Source organism: Sorex fumeus, unplaced genomic scaffold (genome assembly GCF_029834395.1).
Source record: "Sorex fumeus unplaced genomic scaffold, SorFum_2.1 ptg000033l, whole genome shotgun sequence".
Classification (NCBI taxonomy): domain Eukaryota; kingdom Metazoa; phylum Chordata; class Mammalia; order Eulipotyphla; family Soricidae; genus Sorex; species Sorex fumeus.
In genome coordinates this window covers 24312717-24332648 of record NW_026606090.1, presented here as the reverse complement: position 1 = coordinate 24332648, position 19932 = coordinate 24312717, and the positions used below count along the sequence as shown (strand labels likewise).

Here is a 19932-nt window from a genome sequence, read left to right as displayed (position 1 = left end):
CACACAGCTTGGTTGAGATAGTGGAACTGATCATGTTTTGAAACATTGTGGGTTTTATTTATTTTTTTAGAATTTTTATTAGTGAAACACCATGAGGTACAGTTGTAGACTTACAAATTTTTGTGCTTGGGTTTCAGTTATATCCATTGTGGGTTTTAGAATATAAATGGTTTTATTTATTTGGAAAAGAGAGGTTGAACCACACCTACTGGTTCCCAGCATTTAATCCTGGTCTTGGACTCAGGGGCTTTTCCTGGTGGTATTCAGAGGACCCTTGTGGCTCAAGGGTATGAATCAGGGTAGGCCATGTGCAAGGCAAATGCCTTTACAACCTTGTGCTATCTCCTCAGCCCTGGGGGCATAATGGTCTTAGTAGAAGAGCATGAAGTAAGGCCACAAAGCACTGTAGCACTGTCCTCCCATTGTTCATCAATTTGCTCTAGTGGGCACCAGTAATATCTCCATTGTGAGACATTAAAGGCCACAAAAGACAAGGAAAACAAAATAAGTAGCACGGATTATGATCTTGGCTGAAAATGTATCTCAGTGGGCGAGGACCTGCACTGAGTATATGAGACCTAGATTCAATCACCAGCATGCACCCCATGCACCCTGTACCCCTCCCCATATACACACAAAGTTAAACATTTGTTTTGTTTTGTTCTGTTTTGTTTTTGGTTTGTGAGTGTGTGTGTGTGTGTGTGTGTGTGTGTGTGTGTGTGAGAGAGAGAGAGAGAGAGAGAGAGAGAGAGAGAGAATGGTTTTATATAGAGAACTATAAGGAGAGTTCGGGAGATAGAGAAAAGTAAAAATAGCATGTGTGTTGCAGGTTATAGTTTATTTTCTAGTAAAAATCACAATATAGACTACTCCTGTATTATGCCTCCACAGTAGCAAGAATCACAGTCACAGTACAGTCATAAGCATACACTTCCTCACTTATCATGCCTAGCAGAGCATACAGGCACTCAGAAATATTTGTAGATAGTTCAAGAGGTCCTCATTTCTCGAAGCATATAGAGAAAACACACATTATAATTGCCATTTTATATGGAAAAATGGGGTGTTCTTAGTATAAATGTGTGTTTATCAAGGCAGACATTTGCAACCATGCTAAAGCCTTCTCTTACCATCAAAGTCCCTACTCTGAACTCTTGTGTGCACACTCCATAATGGAGCTGATAATCTACCGCGAAGCTTCAGCACCACACACCTTTACACTCATTGGTGCCGGGTCAGCACAGCTGCTTAGGGAAGAACAGACCCAAGCCTTCTCTCTAAATTTGCATCTCACTTTACCTTTAACAACTCAGAGAATTCACCCATGAGGGTTGGTCTCTAGCTGCCTTCTACTTCAGACCCAAAGCCTGCACTGTCTACTGCAGAAAAAGTTGTGAGTATTTGGAATCCTTTTGAGAATTGGTTCTATAAACTCAACTCAGCCACTATTAAGTACAGACGAACTCAGTCCTGGGAATCAGAACAGGATCCCGTATGTATGAAGAATTTATCTCTGATGGAGATAGGAGCTAGGAGAAGATTGTGTTCTTGCAACCAGCAGGGATTTGGTGTCATGTGGAGCTTCTTCCTGTATTTCTAGAACTAGACAAAAGACAGAGCAAATTTTTTAAAAAGTACCCTGACAATCTAATTTCAGAGACTTGTCAACTGTAATTCCCAAGCTTCTAATTGCCTCTCAGATCTGCTGAGAAACATTGTTTCATCAGAATGGGCACTGACACCCATTCTCTTATCCTGCTATCTCTCTGTTGATTAAAAATATTTGAAAAGAAAAAGAAAAATCACATTTTGAAAGAAAACTGTTATCAAATCTGACTTATTTCCCCTCCCCACAGTTAAAGAGAATAGCCAAAGAGTATTCTTTATAAAGTTGGACTCAAAAAAAAAAAGAAGAAGAAGAAAAAAAGTTGGACTCATGTTGTTACTGATAGCTAGTCTTATCATTATTCATCAGTCTCTTGAGTTGTTCAGTGCTACTAAGGAACAAGGTGATTACAAAGCTTTGAGAAGAGAAGGCATGATAGCAGAACCCAAGTGAGAGGGTCAAGTAGCATTTGATGATTTCCAGCAGATTGCAACAGGTTGAGCTAGAGTGATAGCAGAGCAGGTAGTGTATTTGCCCAGCACACGGCTGACCCGGGTTCGATTCTTCCATCCCTCTCGGAGAGCCCAGCAAGCTACCGAGAGTATCCCACCCACACAGCAGACCCTGGCAAGCTCCCAGTAGCGTGTTCAATATGCCAAAAACAGTAACAACAAGTCTCACAATAGAAACGTTACTGGTACCCGCTCGAGCAAATTGATGAACAACAGGAGGACAGTGCTACCAGTGCAACAGGTAGAGAAGAATAATCCCAGCTTTGTGATGCAGTCCAGAGAGGTAAGTGAGATCGAAGGCAGTTTTGCCCAGTACACACAAACATAAGGCAAGAGTGTCAGAGAGCAGAGTCAGGATGTTGCCAGCCTGGGAATGTTGGCATATGTACCCAAAGCTTACGGGACTTACAGAGGCAGAGGAACAACTCTTTGTCATCCAGTTTCCTTCCGCCTCGTTTGGAGTTACTATTCTCTATCCTGAATCCACTACCATAAATAACTTTTCTGGGTAAACTTTCCACCAAAAGTTAAGGAGGAAGAGGACAGGTATTTTTCTTCTTTTTAACTGCAGTGTCAGAGGTATAGATACATGGGAAAAGAAACATTTAAAGGAAAATACAACGTACTCTGTCTTCTGACTAAAATCCCAATTCTGTGATTCAGTGAGTAAGTTGTGTGTGCATTGAATGCCTGTGCTTTTATGTAACTGTGTACATGAATATTGTGTGGGGAGAGGCAGAAGCAGAATTTTAACTAAGATGTTTAAGTGAAAAAGCTTAAATGAACAAAAAAAAATTCCTAAGACCTAAATTAAACAAATGTAACACTTAAATATTACTGAAAAATCATGGAATCAAAATGAATTGTCATGGAATTATGAAATCAAAAATGAATGATTCCAAATTGATTCCAAAAAATCATGGGATCAAAATGAATTTAAAGAACCCTGCTACCATGGACAGATCCACAAGCAAGAATCTTAGTAATCCCGAGAGAGAATAATATATTGTGTCTTAATACCATAGCATATGAAACCCCTCCATGAAAACCCACCTAATCTAATAAACGATGATGTCATGGTGGGGTACAGGGGTAACAAAAATACACAAATATTGGGCAGGAGAGAAAGGATGAACCCTCCCTAAAGACTTAAGGGAGATGTAAAGAGAAAGTTTAAATTACCTTAAAAACTTAAATAATACTGGAGAGAGATCAAAATGTTGTTGTCTCTCATTTGGATCACATGTTTTGCATGCAGAAGGCCTGGATTCACATCCCCCAAGCACTGTCAGGAGCAGCCACCAAGCACCCAGGAAGCAAGAGCCTCTGAACCCTGAAACACAGAAGGCAACAGACATTCGAATTAGAAATAATAGTAGTTCAAAGCCCCAAAGTTATAATGAGCATTAGATATTTCACATCCAAGCAAATTAGAACAAATAGGAAAGATAGGTAGGTCAGGAGTGAGGCTGAAAAAATACATAAAGACTAAACCAGAGATTCCCCAACTTATTTGGCCTGCCACCGCTTTTCGGGGAAAAAAATGGCTCAGTACCCCCTTTTAAATCTACCTTCTTTAAGTAACCAATCAGAAATGCCCAGTTGAACCCAAGGCTTCTACCAGTACCTACCACCACTGTGACAGTACTTCCCAGGAGCTGGCATCGCCCACATAGAGGAACACTGGAATAAACCCGATGCTGCATAGTAGAAATTAATAAAATTTTCTTAGAGGGTAGGGGTTTGGAGGTTTAATATTAGGAAGACTTGATCCAATGAATAATCTAGCTACATAATTTGCTTCGTTTCAACTGTCACTGCCCAAATTCATCACAACAAACCCCTCTTTATGAACACAGAAAACAAAACTAAAATGTTGTTTTTGCCTGATACAAGTATTAATAGTTCCCTTTTCCCCTCAGAAGTAACTCAATTTGGGCAATAAATTATAGTCACTCTACTGTTGAGTGTGCTTGTCTCTAGTTGTGAACATTCAAAAATCCTTTCCCTAATCCCCACATTGCTATCAGTTGGGAGTTGGAGAGACTTGGGGAATGAAAAAAGATGAAGTGGAGTGAAAAAGATGAAAAAGTTGGAGATAATTCCCAGAACTCTGGCTTGGGAACTGATGATTAATTAGTAGAGAAAGATTTGACAGCTGAAGTCACCTGAGAATTTGAGATAATAGTTGCTCTGGGAGCAACTTTGGATTTCTTCTTAGGGAATAAACATGGCTGTTTAATTTACAAGAGGTAGGAAGAAAATTGATTAAAGAAAAATAAAAGCAAGATAATATTGATAACCAAGAAAAATTATGACTTTTAAATTAAAAGCCTATGTAGATTTTGGCTAGACTATGTGATAGCAATATTGCTTTCCGCAAGATGTCCTGGATTTGGATTTATACTATAGTCGTCAGCTTCATACATGGCAAAAATAGGCCTGTTGTTTTTTTTAACTATAGTACCTAGGTAAGAATCTAAAGATTTTAGCACTCAATGATGTAAACTCATACTACTCATTTACTTATTATGTCAAAAAAATTTGCAGATACATTGCAGATACAAAAAATTTTGGCATTGCATGAGAAGTAAATTATAAAGACCAAGATGAGATGGTAGAATGAAGAGAGCCCAGGGAGGCAGGAGTCCTGAGTTGCAATCCCCCCGGGCTGCTAAAAGATCATGTAGCTTTAAGGAAATAAATTTCTATCTCTAGGTCTCACTTTTCTCTTCTGTCAATGTTTCTATTAGTAACTGCATTCTAGGATTTGGGTAATGTTAAAATTACTTCATTTATTGGGGGCTGGAGAGAGATTAAAGCAGGTGGGACTATTGCCTTGCAACCAGCCGAGGTCAATTCCTGGCACCCTCTATGGCTTTCCAAGCCCTGCCAAGAGTAATCCCACAGCATATAGTCAGGAAAACGCCCTGAGAACCACGGAGTGTGGCTCTAAAACAAATGCCAGAACAAAATTTACAGTTACTTCATGTGTTGAAAATCCTGTGCCAACTAGGTGACAGAAAATTGCTACATTTTTTCTATCATTACCTTTGTCTATTCTGTGTTGACAGTTTTGTAGAAAGTCCATGAAATTTGATCTGGCTCTTTCCCGGTAACACTGAATTCTTCAGTTTGACTGCTATCCCATTCTTAGAAGAAAGATGAATCAGATTCAGAAATCATGTTAACTCTAAAATAAAGAGCCATGTGGAACTGCCTCCCTTCCTTTGAGGCTTCCTCTGTATCTCATAACGTTCTGGTTAGTGATTTATTTTTTAAATGTGCGCTAATGGATCCTAGCAGTGAACTCCAGATAGGTTGGTTCTAGGAGAACAGTAACCAGTCAAGCTGGACAGGTGACTGATATCACCTTGGACCAGTTCCATCCCAATTCACTTTGCCACAGTTTCCATGTTTGGTAGTGATGGACAGAAATTAATAGGTTATTCCTATCAAATTTTGTTGTGTGAACAGTCATGGATTTGAATCCAGTTTGCTGATTTATGTGAAGTTTAGAAAATTTCATTGGAAGTATCAAGCTGATGGCATATATCCTATCCTGTGAGGAAATTTGGCGTTAATTAATTCCATAACAGGCAAAAATAACAACTGAGGAAAGGTGATTCCTGGTAACAAAGGGGCTTTTTCTGCCAGCACAAGGGAAAGTAAATTGCCACCATTTGGGAAACACATTAATTCTTTCAGGCTACCTGTGCCAGGCAATAGAATAAAAGGGCAATTTATCAAATGGTATCTTAATAGCCTAGACGGGTTAATGCACCTTTAGCTGAAGATTGTGCTCTTTCCTATGGTCCAATCATGATGATTCTTCACAAAGTCATTTAGCTTAGAATATAACTCCATTACCCTCAAAAGCGATGAGAAGAAAAGTAGAGAAAGAGGAAAAAGACTAATAAAAGGGAGAAGGAATTTTCACATAACCATTTTTTGATCTGCTTCTTAATATTTAAATCCACATTTACTACACCATGCTCTTTAGCATCATTTTACCCCCATACCCTCTTTTGTCCAAAATGAACACCCATCAATAAAAATTGCCATCATTTTAATCAAAGTAAATTTAAAGTCTAGGAGAACTCACAATGTGATGTGATTAGAGTGGTCCAGAGTAATCTTTAATTAAAGATGCTATTGACATTAACAATAGTATGTGAATGTTTTTAATAGATCAGAATGAAAGGTGTACCTTCGTTCAGTAACAAGAAAGTCACCGGTTCATGAGTTTGATTGCACATTGTAAAGGAACATCACATACTGCAATTATTTTTATTTGCATGTGCCATCTCTTTTATTGCCCATTCTGTAAGTAGAAATTAACCTCTCCTATTAAGATATTTAACATATATCATCATGTCCACTTCACTTAGTGATAGCCTAATAAAAATGCTAGAAGACACCAGCCCATACCAATATTGCCATTCTTGCTTCCTAACTGTCCTTTATTATTTTTTCTAACTGTCCTTTAAAAACTTGTTTGATGCCCCTCCCAAAAGACTCCATAAATTTCTTTACAGATGTGGACCTTCACTTTAGAGTTGGGTGCCAAGAGTAGAAATAATAAAGTAACTCACAGGTGAACCCACACCTCACTATGATTTGGGATGTCTAGGGGTAGAGCGATAGCATAGCAGTTAGGGCATTTGCCTTGCACCTGGTCGACCCGAGTTCGATTCCACTGCCCCTCTCGGAGAGCCCAGTAAGCTACCGAGACTATCTTGTCCTCACGGCAAAGCCTGGCAAGCTACCCATGACATATTCAATATGTCAAAAACAGTAACAACAAGTCGCACAATGGAGACATTACTGGGCCCGCTCAAGCCATCAATGAACAATGGGAGGACAGTGCTACAGTGCTACAGGGTACAGCAGCAGAGGAGATCTCTGTGGGCTTGCTTACCCTGGAAAGTGATGAGATTTCAAATACTCTGATGCTGGACAAACTGGCCCTCCAACCATGCCCACATCCCAACCCCAGAACCCTCGACTGGGTTACTTCACCTTCTAATGTTAAGGATTTTGCAAGGGAGAAATTAGCCTGTACTTTGCAAGTGAACCCAATGTAAAGGTTCTTATAAAAGCAAACTCAGTGTTTCAAAGTCAAAAACAGATACGAAAACACTAATACTTCTGTTTATGGATGGAAGCTTCATTTCTCCAGCTAAGGAACATGGATGAGAGGCCTCTAGATTTAAATATTAAAAGGAAAACTAAGAAAAGGGAAGCAGGCACTCTGATAGAGGGTGTGGTGTTGGAATGATTTATGCAGAACCCTTCTGTGGACAGTACTGTAAGGCAAAATACCTAAAATAAAATTTTAAAAAGCAGAGAAATAGATCTCCCCATAGAGCTTCTAGAGAGAAGACAATCTTACTGATACCTTCATTTTAGCTGATGAAATGCCTCACCTGCAGAACCATGAGATAGTGAATCTGTGTGTTTTAGTCAGTGACTCTGCATATGTTTCCATTGTGGGCACTGTGTATGGAGTCTTTCTCCGGTGACTATGAGTAGAGTCTCAGTAACTTTCCTGATGCCTGTTTTTTTTTTTGTAGGAGTACTGCTATTTATTCAGCCACTGATTAGCTGATTGAATTGGGCATGAACTCCACCTTAAATTTTTTCTTTTTTTCTTTCTTTCTTTATTTATTGAATCACTGTGGGAAAAGTTACTAAGCTTTCAGGTTTAACTCTCAGTCATACAATGATCAAACACCTTTCCCTTCACCAGTACTCATTTTTCACCACCAAGAACCCCAGTATACCCCGCCTCCCACCCCTCCAAATGCCTGTGAGGCAGATGGTTTCTACTTAACTCTTCTCTACATTGATTACATTCATTATTTCGACAAGAGATGCACCATTATTGTTTAGAATTTCTCCCAAACAGAATTCCTGAAAAGGCATTGTGAAATATTTTGTTTTCTATAGCTGGTTATGAGAATCATATAATGTCATGCGGCCACGATTTTGGAGTTTTGTAAAGAGCCAGATAATTTCGAGATTGGTTTCTGTGTGTCTGGTGTTATGGCCATGCCAAAGAGACACTTGTGGGGAGCAACTCGTGACCTCGGTAGGGCGTGAAGGACGAGCTGGTACCACCCTCCTTCTCATGAGACTGCAGTTGTCTGTCACCACCAGCTCATACCTGGCTTTCCAATAAGATCTGAGGTGGCGGTCACCTTGCTGCCAGGGGGGGGGAAAAGCAGAAGGGAGCAACACCCTTTCCCTCCTGGGGAGGCATGGCGCCGTAGTTTACTGCATGGTCCATTCACTTTTCTGCCACAAGCTTCTGGGCTCTGGATTAAGTCCTTTTGCCTCTGGAGCCATGGCCATGCCAGACTGCCGCTTGTTGGGGGGCAACTCGTGACCTCAGTAGGGCGTGAAGGACGAGCCGGTACTGCCCCCCTTCCCATGAGACTGCAGTTGCCCCATCACTGCCAGCTCATACCTGGCTTTCCAATAAGATCTGAGCCGGCGGCCACCTTGTATGTAGTCCAGATACATTTCTGCCAAAAGCCGCTGGTTTCAAGATTTATTTCTGAGTCTCTGGTATCATGGCTATTAATGAGCTTGATCAGGAGCCAGAGAGGCCATTTGTAGGCAGCAACTCAGGGTCTCGTTGAGATGGGGAGAGTCAGCTCCACCCCCATGTGGTGAGGCCCCGTGTGTCTCTTCACTGCAGGCCCAAACCTGACTATCCTGTGGCCTCTGGAGGATGGCGGTCACCAGGCCGCCAGGGGGAACAGGCCATGGCACGAAACCTATTCCCACCTGGAGTGGTCCAGTGCCAGTAACCTACTGCAGGAACAGGTTGCATTTCTGCCGAAAGCCTTTGGGTTTTGAGATTTGTTTCTGAGACTCTGGATCATGGCCATTAAGCTGTTCAATCAGGAACGAGAGAGTCCATGCCTCCAATTATATAGCTGAGCCGGAGGTGGTTTGTGGGTGTGTCTTCCACATACCTAACTTTTGGCCGTTTACTTTCTTGGTAAACTTTGCCCCAAGTTTTTGGGGTGTGTCTGGCCAAAGGCACAGTAGAAGTTTGGGGGTACCCATGAGGTGAGTGCATCAGCAGCCTGATGGCAACGTCAGACTTTCAGATACCCCCAAACTTCTGCTGTGCCTTTGGCCAGACATATGCTGGTGGCACCATACCCCCTTGCCCCCACCCATGCCTGTTTTGACTCAGATAAAGCTCTAGGTTTGCAAATGTCCCAAGGAACATCTGTTCCTTTTGTTTCTGTTTCCTTCCAGTGTCTTCACCCAGCCACTCAACCCCTAATATACATCCACCATCAGGAATAAGACAAGAGATTTGAGGCAAGCTCTGTCCCATGGAGAGTGGGACTTTGGCCATGTCACTTCATGCCCCTACACATATCTGTACATCTGAAGATGAAAGATGGGCCTGATTGCTCCTTAGGCCCTCTTCCAGTCTGATGCCAAACAATTTTGTGAAATGGGATTCAGGTTTCCTCCCAAGAAGGCTATTTTCTCCATTCAAAATGTAAATGAATAAACCACTGAGTAGATATGAAAAATGTCACAGCAGTGTGCTGCAGAGATCCATTCTCCTTCCTTTCCCCTCACATCTTTCACTTAGAAGCACTTTCAGTGAACTATCATTCCACTTCTAGTAAACAAGCTAAATGCAGGCCTGACACTGCATGAAAGATGAAGCTTAAATTGTGTCTAGGAACTGGTGATTTACACATGATTTGTGATTCCTTTAGTATATTAATTGGTAAACACCCTATGAAAGTGTGTGTAAACTAAAGCCGTTTAACATATGCAAACAGTTTAATCTCTCAGTGTGGTGATGCTCCAATTTCAGCAAATTCAGCTACTCATTCCAGTGTGATGCAGTTCCCCTCCCACCCCAACCCTCCTTGTGCTATCTCCCTTCTTGTGATCCTATTTCAGATAATACCATGTGGGTGACCCAGATCTTTAAACCCTTTAATAACAGAACCATATGCTTCTCTCTGCAGTGAATTGCACTCATTGCTTTCTGCAACCCGCTCTTCGAACTGTTCCCTTCCCCGCCCCAACTAATGGAATATAATAGCTGGGTGAATTATAACATTACTTCCAGTTACTTATAATCAGCACCTCCAAACCAGACATTCTTCCTCTCTCATTAAAACCCATACATCTAGAAAAAAGAGAATGTAGAGACAGTCTCTCAGCAGTTAAATTCTCAATCATAGTTGCCTTTATACTGGGTCTTTAAAAACTTCACCAGCAATCATATTCCTTTTGTCTATTGTATCAGTATTTGGCAGATCACTGAGCCCCCTCTGCATGAAGGGGAATATTGGAATATTTTCCAAAAAGCTTTGCTACTTTTTTCAAATGTCAAGGGCTATCTTCCATGGAGAGATTGCAATGAAATGAACAAGTTCCTCCAATATTCCCAAAAGACTGAATCAGATTACTCCTTAGTGGCATTTGGAAGTACAATTTTTTTTCGGGAGGGGGCGCTTTTGGGGTCATACCCAGCAATGCACAAGGGTTACTCTTGGCTCATGCACTCAGGAATTACTCCTGGCGGTTCCCCGGAGACCATATAGGATGCTGGGAATTGAGCCCAGGTCGGCCATGTGCAAGGCAAATGCCCTACCTACTGTGCTATTGCTCCAACCCCTTGGGAATATAATTTTTAAGAAGTTGTTCAAGGAATTATATACATTCATCTAGAACCATGTAAAGACTAAAAGAATGTTCTCTTATGATACAAAGATTCTATTCAATGTTACTCTTTTCCTTTTTTCTGTTCGTCATTATCCGTCCTCCTTTTCAGAAGTTATTTTAATAAATCTTGTGTAACCTCTATAAGAGCTAATGCCCTCAGGAGACCTTGTCACTGTGATTGGGGTGTCTGATAAGCCCAGCTTGGTCTACATGGCTAATGTCACAAAGATATTTTCCAGTTTAGCCCATTTCCTGCCATCCATGGTCATCACTAGAAAATGCAGGAGTCTTACCCAAGGAAAACAACAGAAATAATAAACCTTAAACCTTTGTTTTCATCGGTAAACAATGTTAGCACCCAGACCCAGTAAATGGGAGAAAAGACATGCAAGTTTAAGCTGTTTCTCATTGGGCAGAAATCTATAGTTTAGAGTTACCTTGCCATGAGCTCTAATTTTCAGACTTAAGTACAGCTTCAATCTATCTGCCGTTTATATCTATGCCATTAAAATATAATTTAATTATATATCAACCCAGGCCTGGCATAGTAAAATTATCATTACTCTCCTGCCTGCATTCCTGACTGATACCCTCGGTAAAGGTGATCAAACCTGCATTAATCTGTAATATAGACCATACGGAGGAAATGAGGAAACAATAATTATCCAGCACAGCATGGCAGACAACAACAATGAAAAATCTCCTCATGAAATATGGGGCTGGTTGTTTTGCTTAAGAAGGTGACAGATTATACATCTAGGTTCAGGTGAAGAGCAAAAGCAAAGTCTGTGAGGACACATTCTCTGCTGACCTGGTCAGCAGTTGCTGCCTCCTAGAAAGACATTCCCCAGCATGGTTTCCTCCTGCCCCCACGCCTGACTGTCCTCGCTCGCTGGGACCCCTTGGAGGGGAGCGGGTTGAGCTTTCCTCCCCGCCCCGACCAGGGCTCCGGCAGCCAAAGACCTCCAGGACCAGCCACCACCATGCTGAGACCACTCTCCACACGCATGAAGGTACTGGCAGAGGGACAAAGTCACGTGGGTTCCGTGGCCGAGATCTCCAAGTCTACTCGGATTGAGGCCGAGCATCCTCCACCCAGATCCTCCAAATTCCAGTAGGCGGGGGTCACACCCACCAACTGGCCCCCTGGCGCCATGTAATCCCATCAACGGCCAAGACTCAGAGACTATAAAAACCAGCTCCTGGAACCCGGACATCTTATTATAACATCTTATTATCTCATTCCTACTTTGGACAAACTGGCAGGTTACCGAATGTAGCCTGCCCACACGGCAGAGTCTGGCAAACTCCCCGTGGCGTACCCAATATGCCAAATACCAGTAACAATGGTGGGTCTCATTCTCCTAAAGAGCCTTGAATATAATCTCAGGGCTAGGATGAAGGAGACATTACTGGGACCTGCTCGAGGCAATTGACGAATAACAGGATGATTTGTGATTTGTGATTAGTGGTTTCCTCTTGGCACTGGTGCGCAGAAGGAAACCCTTCTGAATCTCAGTTAGGCGTAAATGTTTGGAGCAGCTATCTCCTAACTTCTGTCATGTGATCTGTCACACATACGAGCACACCCATCTCTTTGTGGTTATCACTGGCCCTACTAATTTCATTGCACAGATTCTGGAAAAATTATCCTTGAAACTTGATCTCATTCATTCCATTTTTTGTACTCAATTTCAAATTGAAGGGAAAGTTGCAGGAACAGTGTAAAGAATTCCTAGCTATCCGATATCTAAGTTCACAAATATCAACATTTTACTGCATTTGTTCTCTTCTCTCTCTCCCTATCGATAACACACACACACACACACACACACACACACACAAATATTCATGCACACATTTTAAATCATGAAAAAGATGCCTTTTTGTCTCTAGATGCACCAATGTAGGTCCTCAAGAAATTGAGGGGGGGGGGGTCGGGAGTGGGGGGTAATGCTTTTCAGTTGTTTTTCAGTTTTAACTATCCATCAACTTGATTTTTTCCCTTCACTTAGACTCACAATATGTATTTTTGGTAATGAGGTTCTAGACATGGTACTGAATTCTTTACACTGTGTTACATCAGGAAGTGTGTTATGTCCATTCATTCCATTCTTGCAGTGTTAATTTTGATAACTTCAGTCAGTCTGTGTATGCAAGGCCTCCACAGCAAAGCGTCAGAGAGAAGCTTTGAAACTGTACAAACATTTGAAACTGTGTAAACATTTTTATTCTTCCAAGTTTCACTGCCTAGATTAGGACTCATTCATAATTCTATTGTTTTAATTTCTGGGGGATCACACCCAGCAGTGCTTAGGGCTTACTCCTAACTCTGCCCTCAGAGTATCAAACCTGGGGCAACCACATGCAAGGCAAGCATCCTACCCACTGTACTTTCACTCCTCCTCATTCATAATTCTTGGCTGAGTCAAGTATTAATATGGTCGGTTGCTAAATGATTACTATTGTCTATTTGTTCATTCACTTTCTAGGTTATGGAGGAGTTTTCCCTTCATATTTATTTATCCATTCACCTGTTTGTATATTTTATGTGTCTCACATTATTCAATAGGTGATATCCTTTACTACAGTTATTTACTCTGGTTGTAAAAAAATCTCCGTATTTTATCAGTGGACTACTTGAGTTGGATTCTATATCCTTTTCAATAAATTCATTTAAGTTCTTACAACTGGCACATATTAGGCACCAAGGATAGGATAATAAAACTGACCCCAAAAAATCCTTTCTATGATAGAATGTATATTCTAATTTATAGAAGACCAGCAGGAAAAAAAACCAAGATACAAATAAGGCAGTAGTTTTGTGGAGGAAAGGAAAGCAAAATTGATTTGGGTGTGAGAAAAGATGCAGTTGCATTGCTCAGGTGTGATCAGAGAAAGCCTCATTCGTAGGCACTTTGTGAGCAAAGAAACACAGTGTTTGGGAGAGCTAATTGTATAGCTTTCTGGAGACAAAGGTTTCGGGTAGTAGTAGCAACAGCTATAATTTCCTGAGAGGAAAACACTTGAAGATTCTCTGGCTGCTGAGTTGAGAAAAAAAGAGGTAAGGATGAAAGTGTGGAGACCAGCGTCACAGCTAACGTGCCTTAAGTCCCCATAGCACCCAGCTCTGCACATCTCTGAAATGCTATTAAAGTATATATTCATGGAATAACAAAGTTTTAATACATCCCCAAAACCATGGTTCTAACAAAGATAGGACCTATAAAGGAAAGACAGGTGAGAGTTCAAGGTTGAGGAAGAAGAGTCCATATGACTGATCTCTCCATACGTGCTTGACATTGACCTTACAACTCTTAAGCTGTTTCCTCTCAAAACCTGCTACTCGCAAGTAGAAACAAGGGCCAGGAACTGGTCCATGGCAGAAAGCTTACCACAAAGTGGAAGGGGGAGTGCAGTGAGAACAGAGAAGGGACCATTATGACAATGATAGTTGGAAATGATCACTCTGGACAAAAACTGAATACTAGAAGGAGGTAAAGTGATATGCTTGTTACTCTTTCAGTAACCGTATTGCAAGCCACAGTGCCTAAAAGGAAAGTGAGAGAGAGAGAGAGAGAAAGAAAGAAAGAAAGAAAGAAAGAAAGAAAGAAAGAAAGAAAAAGAGAGAGAAGAAGCAGAGAAAAGAAAAATGTCTGCTATAGAGGCAGGCTGTGAGAGCGGGAAGAGAGATATGCAGGAAACTGGGGACATTGGTGAAGAGAAATGGACACTGGTGAAGGGATGGGTGTTGGATCATTGTGTGACTAAGTCAATCATGAGAAGCAATGTTGTATGGTGTATCTCAAGGTGTTTCAATTTAAAAAAAAATGTTAAAAAAATTAAAGCCCTTGCTATTCTCAAAACAATCAGAGCAGGGATTATTGGAATCTGAGCAAATAAGGCTCAGAAAGACATGATTTTCCCTTAGGGCCCCTTGTGGTTTTCATTGCAAGAAAATGGCAGGGCTGGGCTGTCACACTGGAGACCCTACCTATACCATGAAGAGCTGAGAAGAACAAGAACATTCTCTTTACCAACCTCCAATGTTCTCTGTAACTATCTTGCAGTTGTTGGATTTCTTTTCTGGTCACTAACCACGTTAGCCATACAGGACTTCCAGTTTTACCAAATCACCAGGGGAAATATTCCCACTGACCCTTGTGAGCAGCTTCTACCATGGCAGGTTTTGCAGTTGTGAGATAGTAAACTAGCCAAGCAAGCAGGGTTTCCCCTTCTCGAAACCTCACTTGTACTATGCAAGCAGAAGACAGCTGCTCAGCAAGCCATCTGGTTCTCTAGACCTGGCTCTTCTTGGTCTTGTTGTACTCAGCATTCATAAACTTGGATAACGCATATCTGGTAGCCAAAGCCCCAACAAACAGACTCAACAAATAGACCTTTCCTTCTAGGCTGGGTGTGTGATGTCCTGAATTGGTTCAGATGATGTTCCTGAAACCACAGCTGTTATTAGCTTGTAGTTATTTTTCATTCACAGATGTTTCAGAAAAACACACTTTCTCCAAGGGAGAGCCTGACTATTTTCTTGTCACGTATTATGTAATGTGGGAAAACTTAAATGCCATTTGTATTTTCTTTGCAGCTCTTCATTTTTGCACAGACCCAATTAAAGAATCCGCCCCCCTCCCCCGCCCCGCCCTCTGGCCTTGGGTATCGGTGTTGTGAGTCTGTAGCCATGACTACACTTGGGGGCTGTAGCCCCCACCCCATCTTCCCATGAGATGTCGCAAAATCCAAGAGATCTTATCAGAAATCTAAGGGAAAGGACGTGCTTCTGCTCACAGAACACCAAACAGCCTGAATCCAGAATGTCACATTATTCTGTGGCCATTGCCTGATGACTTCTGCGTGGCCTTTGGCTGTGAACACCTGTCTCCACAGGTGTGTCAAGAGCATTAATTAATATTTGTAAATCTCCCTGATTGCCACCAATAGGAGGGAGAGGTAAAGGGCAAGTTTTATTAATCCTGCGGGGATGGAGAGATTAAATCTTGTTCCTTTCGCAGAGAGAGACCTACACTCACAGATACTATTTTCACAGTAGGGGGATTAGATATAAGTCTTTATTTACTTCCTGTGCACTTATGAAAATGCCCAGGGCCTGCTTAATGCAAGGGACTCTTTCTTTTCACCACCAGACACTCGCTCTGCACCACCTCTGTTCCTAATGCTATTGAAGTTATTACCAAGCAGAGTCTTGCTATTCACTCGGAGTGTGAGAGTTCATCTAATTAGCTGATTTCAGTTCATTTGGCATTAAATAATTCCCCGAATTCCCATATGTTTGAACAATATGTTCAACAAGGGGGATGATTTTCTGAAAGCAATTAAATAGTTCTTTTTAGAAGAGCTTGTCATCGGTCACTCATCAGCATCCCTGCTATTCCTGTCTGTGCTGAATGGAGTGGCAATTACGGGAGCGCACTCAGCCCTCCCAAGCCGCTGGCTGGCCGCCACGCGCAGCCTGCCACTTCATGCTGCCTGTCGGGCATGAGGGAATTTTCCCTCTTTTCTTCAAATATCCAGTTCATTGTTCTAGGCTATCCCTGTAACGTTTGTTATGGCTGAGAGGCTACTTTCCCAGCCCTGCCCGCCTCATGTGCCCGCCCGGCTGAGGATAAATGCGGATCGATTTCCCGTGTCTACATTGATGCTCTGCTAGTAGAAGGAGACTAGTAGCTTCGAATCGCCCTTAGCTGTGTGACGATGCCTGCATTTCTTTTTTCAAGGCATCCCCAGCGCTTCTTGGGCAAGGGGGAACCAGTGTGATCATGCTGGGGTTTGTTTTAGGTTCCATAGTTCTAAGATGCACCTGCTCAGTTATTTGCCTTGACTTTCATTATAGCAGCAAATTATAGATAATGAGCTAAAGTGTGACCATTAGGAACTTGAGAGAGAGAGCAAGCAACTGCAAAGGGGGAAAAAATCAGTTCAGAAATTAGTAATATGGCCCGAGAAATCAGAGAAAGACTGTTTATACAAGAGCATGGGAAAGATGCTATCTTTTGATACTAAAGTTCACCTTAATCTTGTTCAAAGGGTTCTTTAAAAAAAAAAGGAATATTATATAAAATATCCTCCAAGGCAGGGGGAAAGCAGAGGTAATTATGTGAGTCTTCATCTCCATGGAGCAGAGTTCATATGAGAGTCCTAACTTGCTTCGTTGACTATTTTCTGAATCTCTGTACTTCTTATAGGTGATAATGCCACAAAAATATCAAATATCAAGTTCAAAAACAAATACAAAGAAAATACTGGGTTCTTCTCATTGATAGCTATCTTATAAACTACCACCCCGCCATACTGGCGGCTGAGATCTCTTAAAAGGACAAGAAAATGAAAGAGGGAGGCATTTGATGAGATGAGATCAATTCTTTTTGAATGTTACTTTCTTTTATCTTTTCCATGATTCTGCATTCCCACTGTAAATAATTCAGAGCACAGTACAATATGTTTGGGTAGAATGATATAAATTTAGATCTAAACTGGGAGAGAGTTGAAAGATCTATATTTATGCTTTTGATTTATTCCCATGTATAACTGTCTACTGTGCTATCACTATATAACCTATATAGTTGTCTCGAGCAAAAAATAAATGTTTCAAAAAGAGAAGAGACCTACTCAGTCTGGTTTTGCTTGGTGTTGTTTTGTTCCACAATGATTTGTTTTATTGCATACTAATATCAAAAATATTGGTAGACTGTGTGGTTGGGAGAAGGGACTCTAATGGCAAGATGGACACATCTGTCATTTCCACTAAGTTCTTGTCTTTATACATTAACAATGTTATCAACAAAAATAAGGATTCAGGGGCTGGAGAGATAGCACAACGGGTAGGGTGTTCACCCTGCACACGGCCAACCCAGGTTCGATTCCCAGCATCCCATATGGTCCCCTGAGCACCGCCAGGAGTAACTCCTGAGTGCAGAGCCAGGAGCAACCCCTGTGCATCGCCGGGTGTGACCCAAAAAGCAAAAAATTAAATAAATAAATAAAAATAAGGCTTCAACAGCAGATACACACCAGCCAGCTCTTTGCTTTTCTCTATTTTGCTCTAAATTTCTGTGGAAACACTTTCTATCTTTTTGTTTGTTTATTTTGCTTGGGGACCACATTCTGTAGTATTCAGGGGTTATTCCTGGCTCTGCTCTCAGTGATCAATCCTGCCAGACCCATATGGGATGCTGGGGATTGAACCCAGGTCAGCTCTGCACAAGCAAGTGCCTCACCTGCTGTTCTCTCTCTCTGGCCCCAACATTTGCCATCTTGCCTGTCAGAGCCTTGCTTTGAAATCTAGATGCACTCTCAGTCTTTGTGTGTGAGCTCTTCATACTAAGAAACTTCCTCCAGACCAGTCCTCTGCACAGGGCTGCTATCAGGGAGTCCTAGAAAAAAGCCTTTGTTCAGCCTAACTCTCAAATGTATCCTCTCCTTTACAAGTTCCTCTCTTTTATCCTCTCCCTATTGTGAAGCCTCCAGTCAGATGGATGTGAGGTGCTTCTGAGTCCTGAAGTCACCTGTGGGCCTCCAGATATGATTGTCACCACTCCTTTCGCCTTGACCATTCCACACTGTGCAGACGTCAGCTCTGAGCACTGGAATATCCATCTGAAGAAGAGGACACAGCAGGGGAAGTGGGAGGTGAGACCAACTTCCTCCTTGTTTTAAAGCTGGGATTTGGAATATAGATTTGTCGTGGTGAATTTTCTGCAGTCTACCCAGATATGATGTGCAGTGATATATGTGTGAAGTCTATGCAGTGTTATAAATGCATGGTACTTCAATCAACATTTTTAACAAATAAAAGTAGTATAGAGTCCCATCAGTGGAATAGATTTTACCATACACTCTCAATACATTAAGGCAGGTGGAAAAACAGTGAGGATTTTCTTATATTACAAAAGGTTTTCAACATCCTAAAGATATTGACTAGTGATTTTCTATGATAATATAAAAAAGAGACAAGAGAAGATGTGAAACTTTTGTATTTATTTTATTATATTATATTACATATAGTACTGGAGCTGGAGGAATAACACAGCAGGTAGGGTGTTTGCCTTGCACACGGCTGACCTGGGTTCAGTTCTTCTGTCCCTCTCGGAGAGCCTGGCAAGCTACCAAGAGTATCCCATCCACACGGCAGAGCCTGGCAAGCTCCCCGTGGTGTTTTTGATATGCCAAAAATAGTAACAACAAATCTTACAATGGAGACATTACTGGTGCCCGCTCAAGCAAATCAATGAACAACAGAAGGACAATGCTCCAGTGTTACTACCCACATGCCATGTACCCTCATGTACTATCTTTGGTATGTGAAATTTTGACTTATTTCTCTCAGACCATTCCCCACTCTGAATTTCTGGCATCTCTGTGCTCATAAAATAGACACTTTGTTTTTGTCATCATCAGGATTAACAAATCTCTCTTTAAATATTCAGGAATACTGTAGTACTAAATATATTTTTGGTGATTTAACAAATATATTGAAAATTATTGAGTATTTTCCCCAGTGTTGTGAATCTGTATTAATGTGACCTAGTAGGCAAGAATAAGGGAGAAGGAAGAAAAGAAAATGTGGCCACATTAGAGAAGGGCAACGGGTAAAAACTCGCAGCAAAGAAAGATTGCGGTTGAATTACTATTTTAAGTGAAACCTCTGATTTATCATCTGTTTGAGAGGGATTCCTTTTATGTCCACCTGAAGTCAGTTTGCATGAAAGCAAGTGAATTATCTTTTTGGAACACCATGACCAGTTCCAACTGACCTTGCATCTTCCCTCCCAGGGATGCTTAAAGCAAAGGGAATAAAAGAAAAATCATGTTTCCTTAGGAGAAAAAAAAAACCTGCTCACTGCAATATCTTATGTTTGCCTTTCCAGCAATGTCTTGAAATTGGTCTATATTCTTTGTTTGAAATGCATTCAGCTTCTTATTAGGTTTACTACAACCACAGGCAAATTTCCTGGGGCATAAAGTTCCCTGGGCTTTATAAAGGGACTAGATTTTGGTCTCCTTGCCTTTATGTTTTGTTTTGCTTCGCCTTGATTTTTACCACTGCAGTTTTCCTTCTCAGTA

At 41.4% G+C, this 19932-nt stretch overlaps 1 protein-coding gene across 1 annotated transcript in view; it reads left to right on the top strand.

Moving 5' to 3' along the window:
• Positions 1-19932, top strand: part of UNC5D (unc-5 netrin receptor D) — a 620243-nt gene that overhangs the window by 556501 nt on the left and 43810 nt on the right. Inside the window, exon 13 of the mRNA XM_056116771.1 lies at positions 18330-18498. Within this exon, the coding sequence (XP_055972746.1) occupies positions 18330-18498 (169 nt within the window). The remainder of the gene's footprint in view (positions 1-18329; positions 18499-19932) is intronic.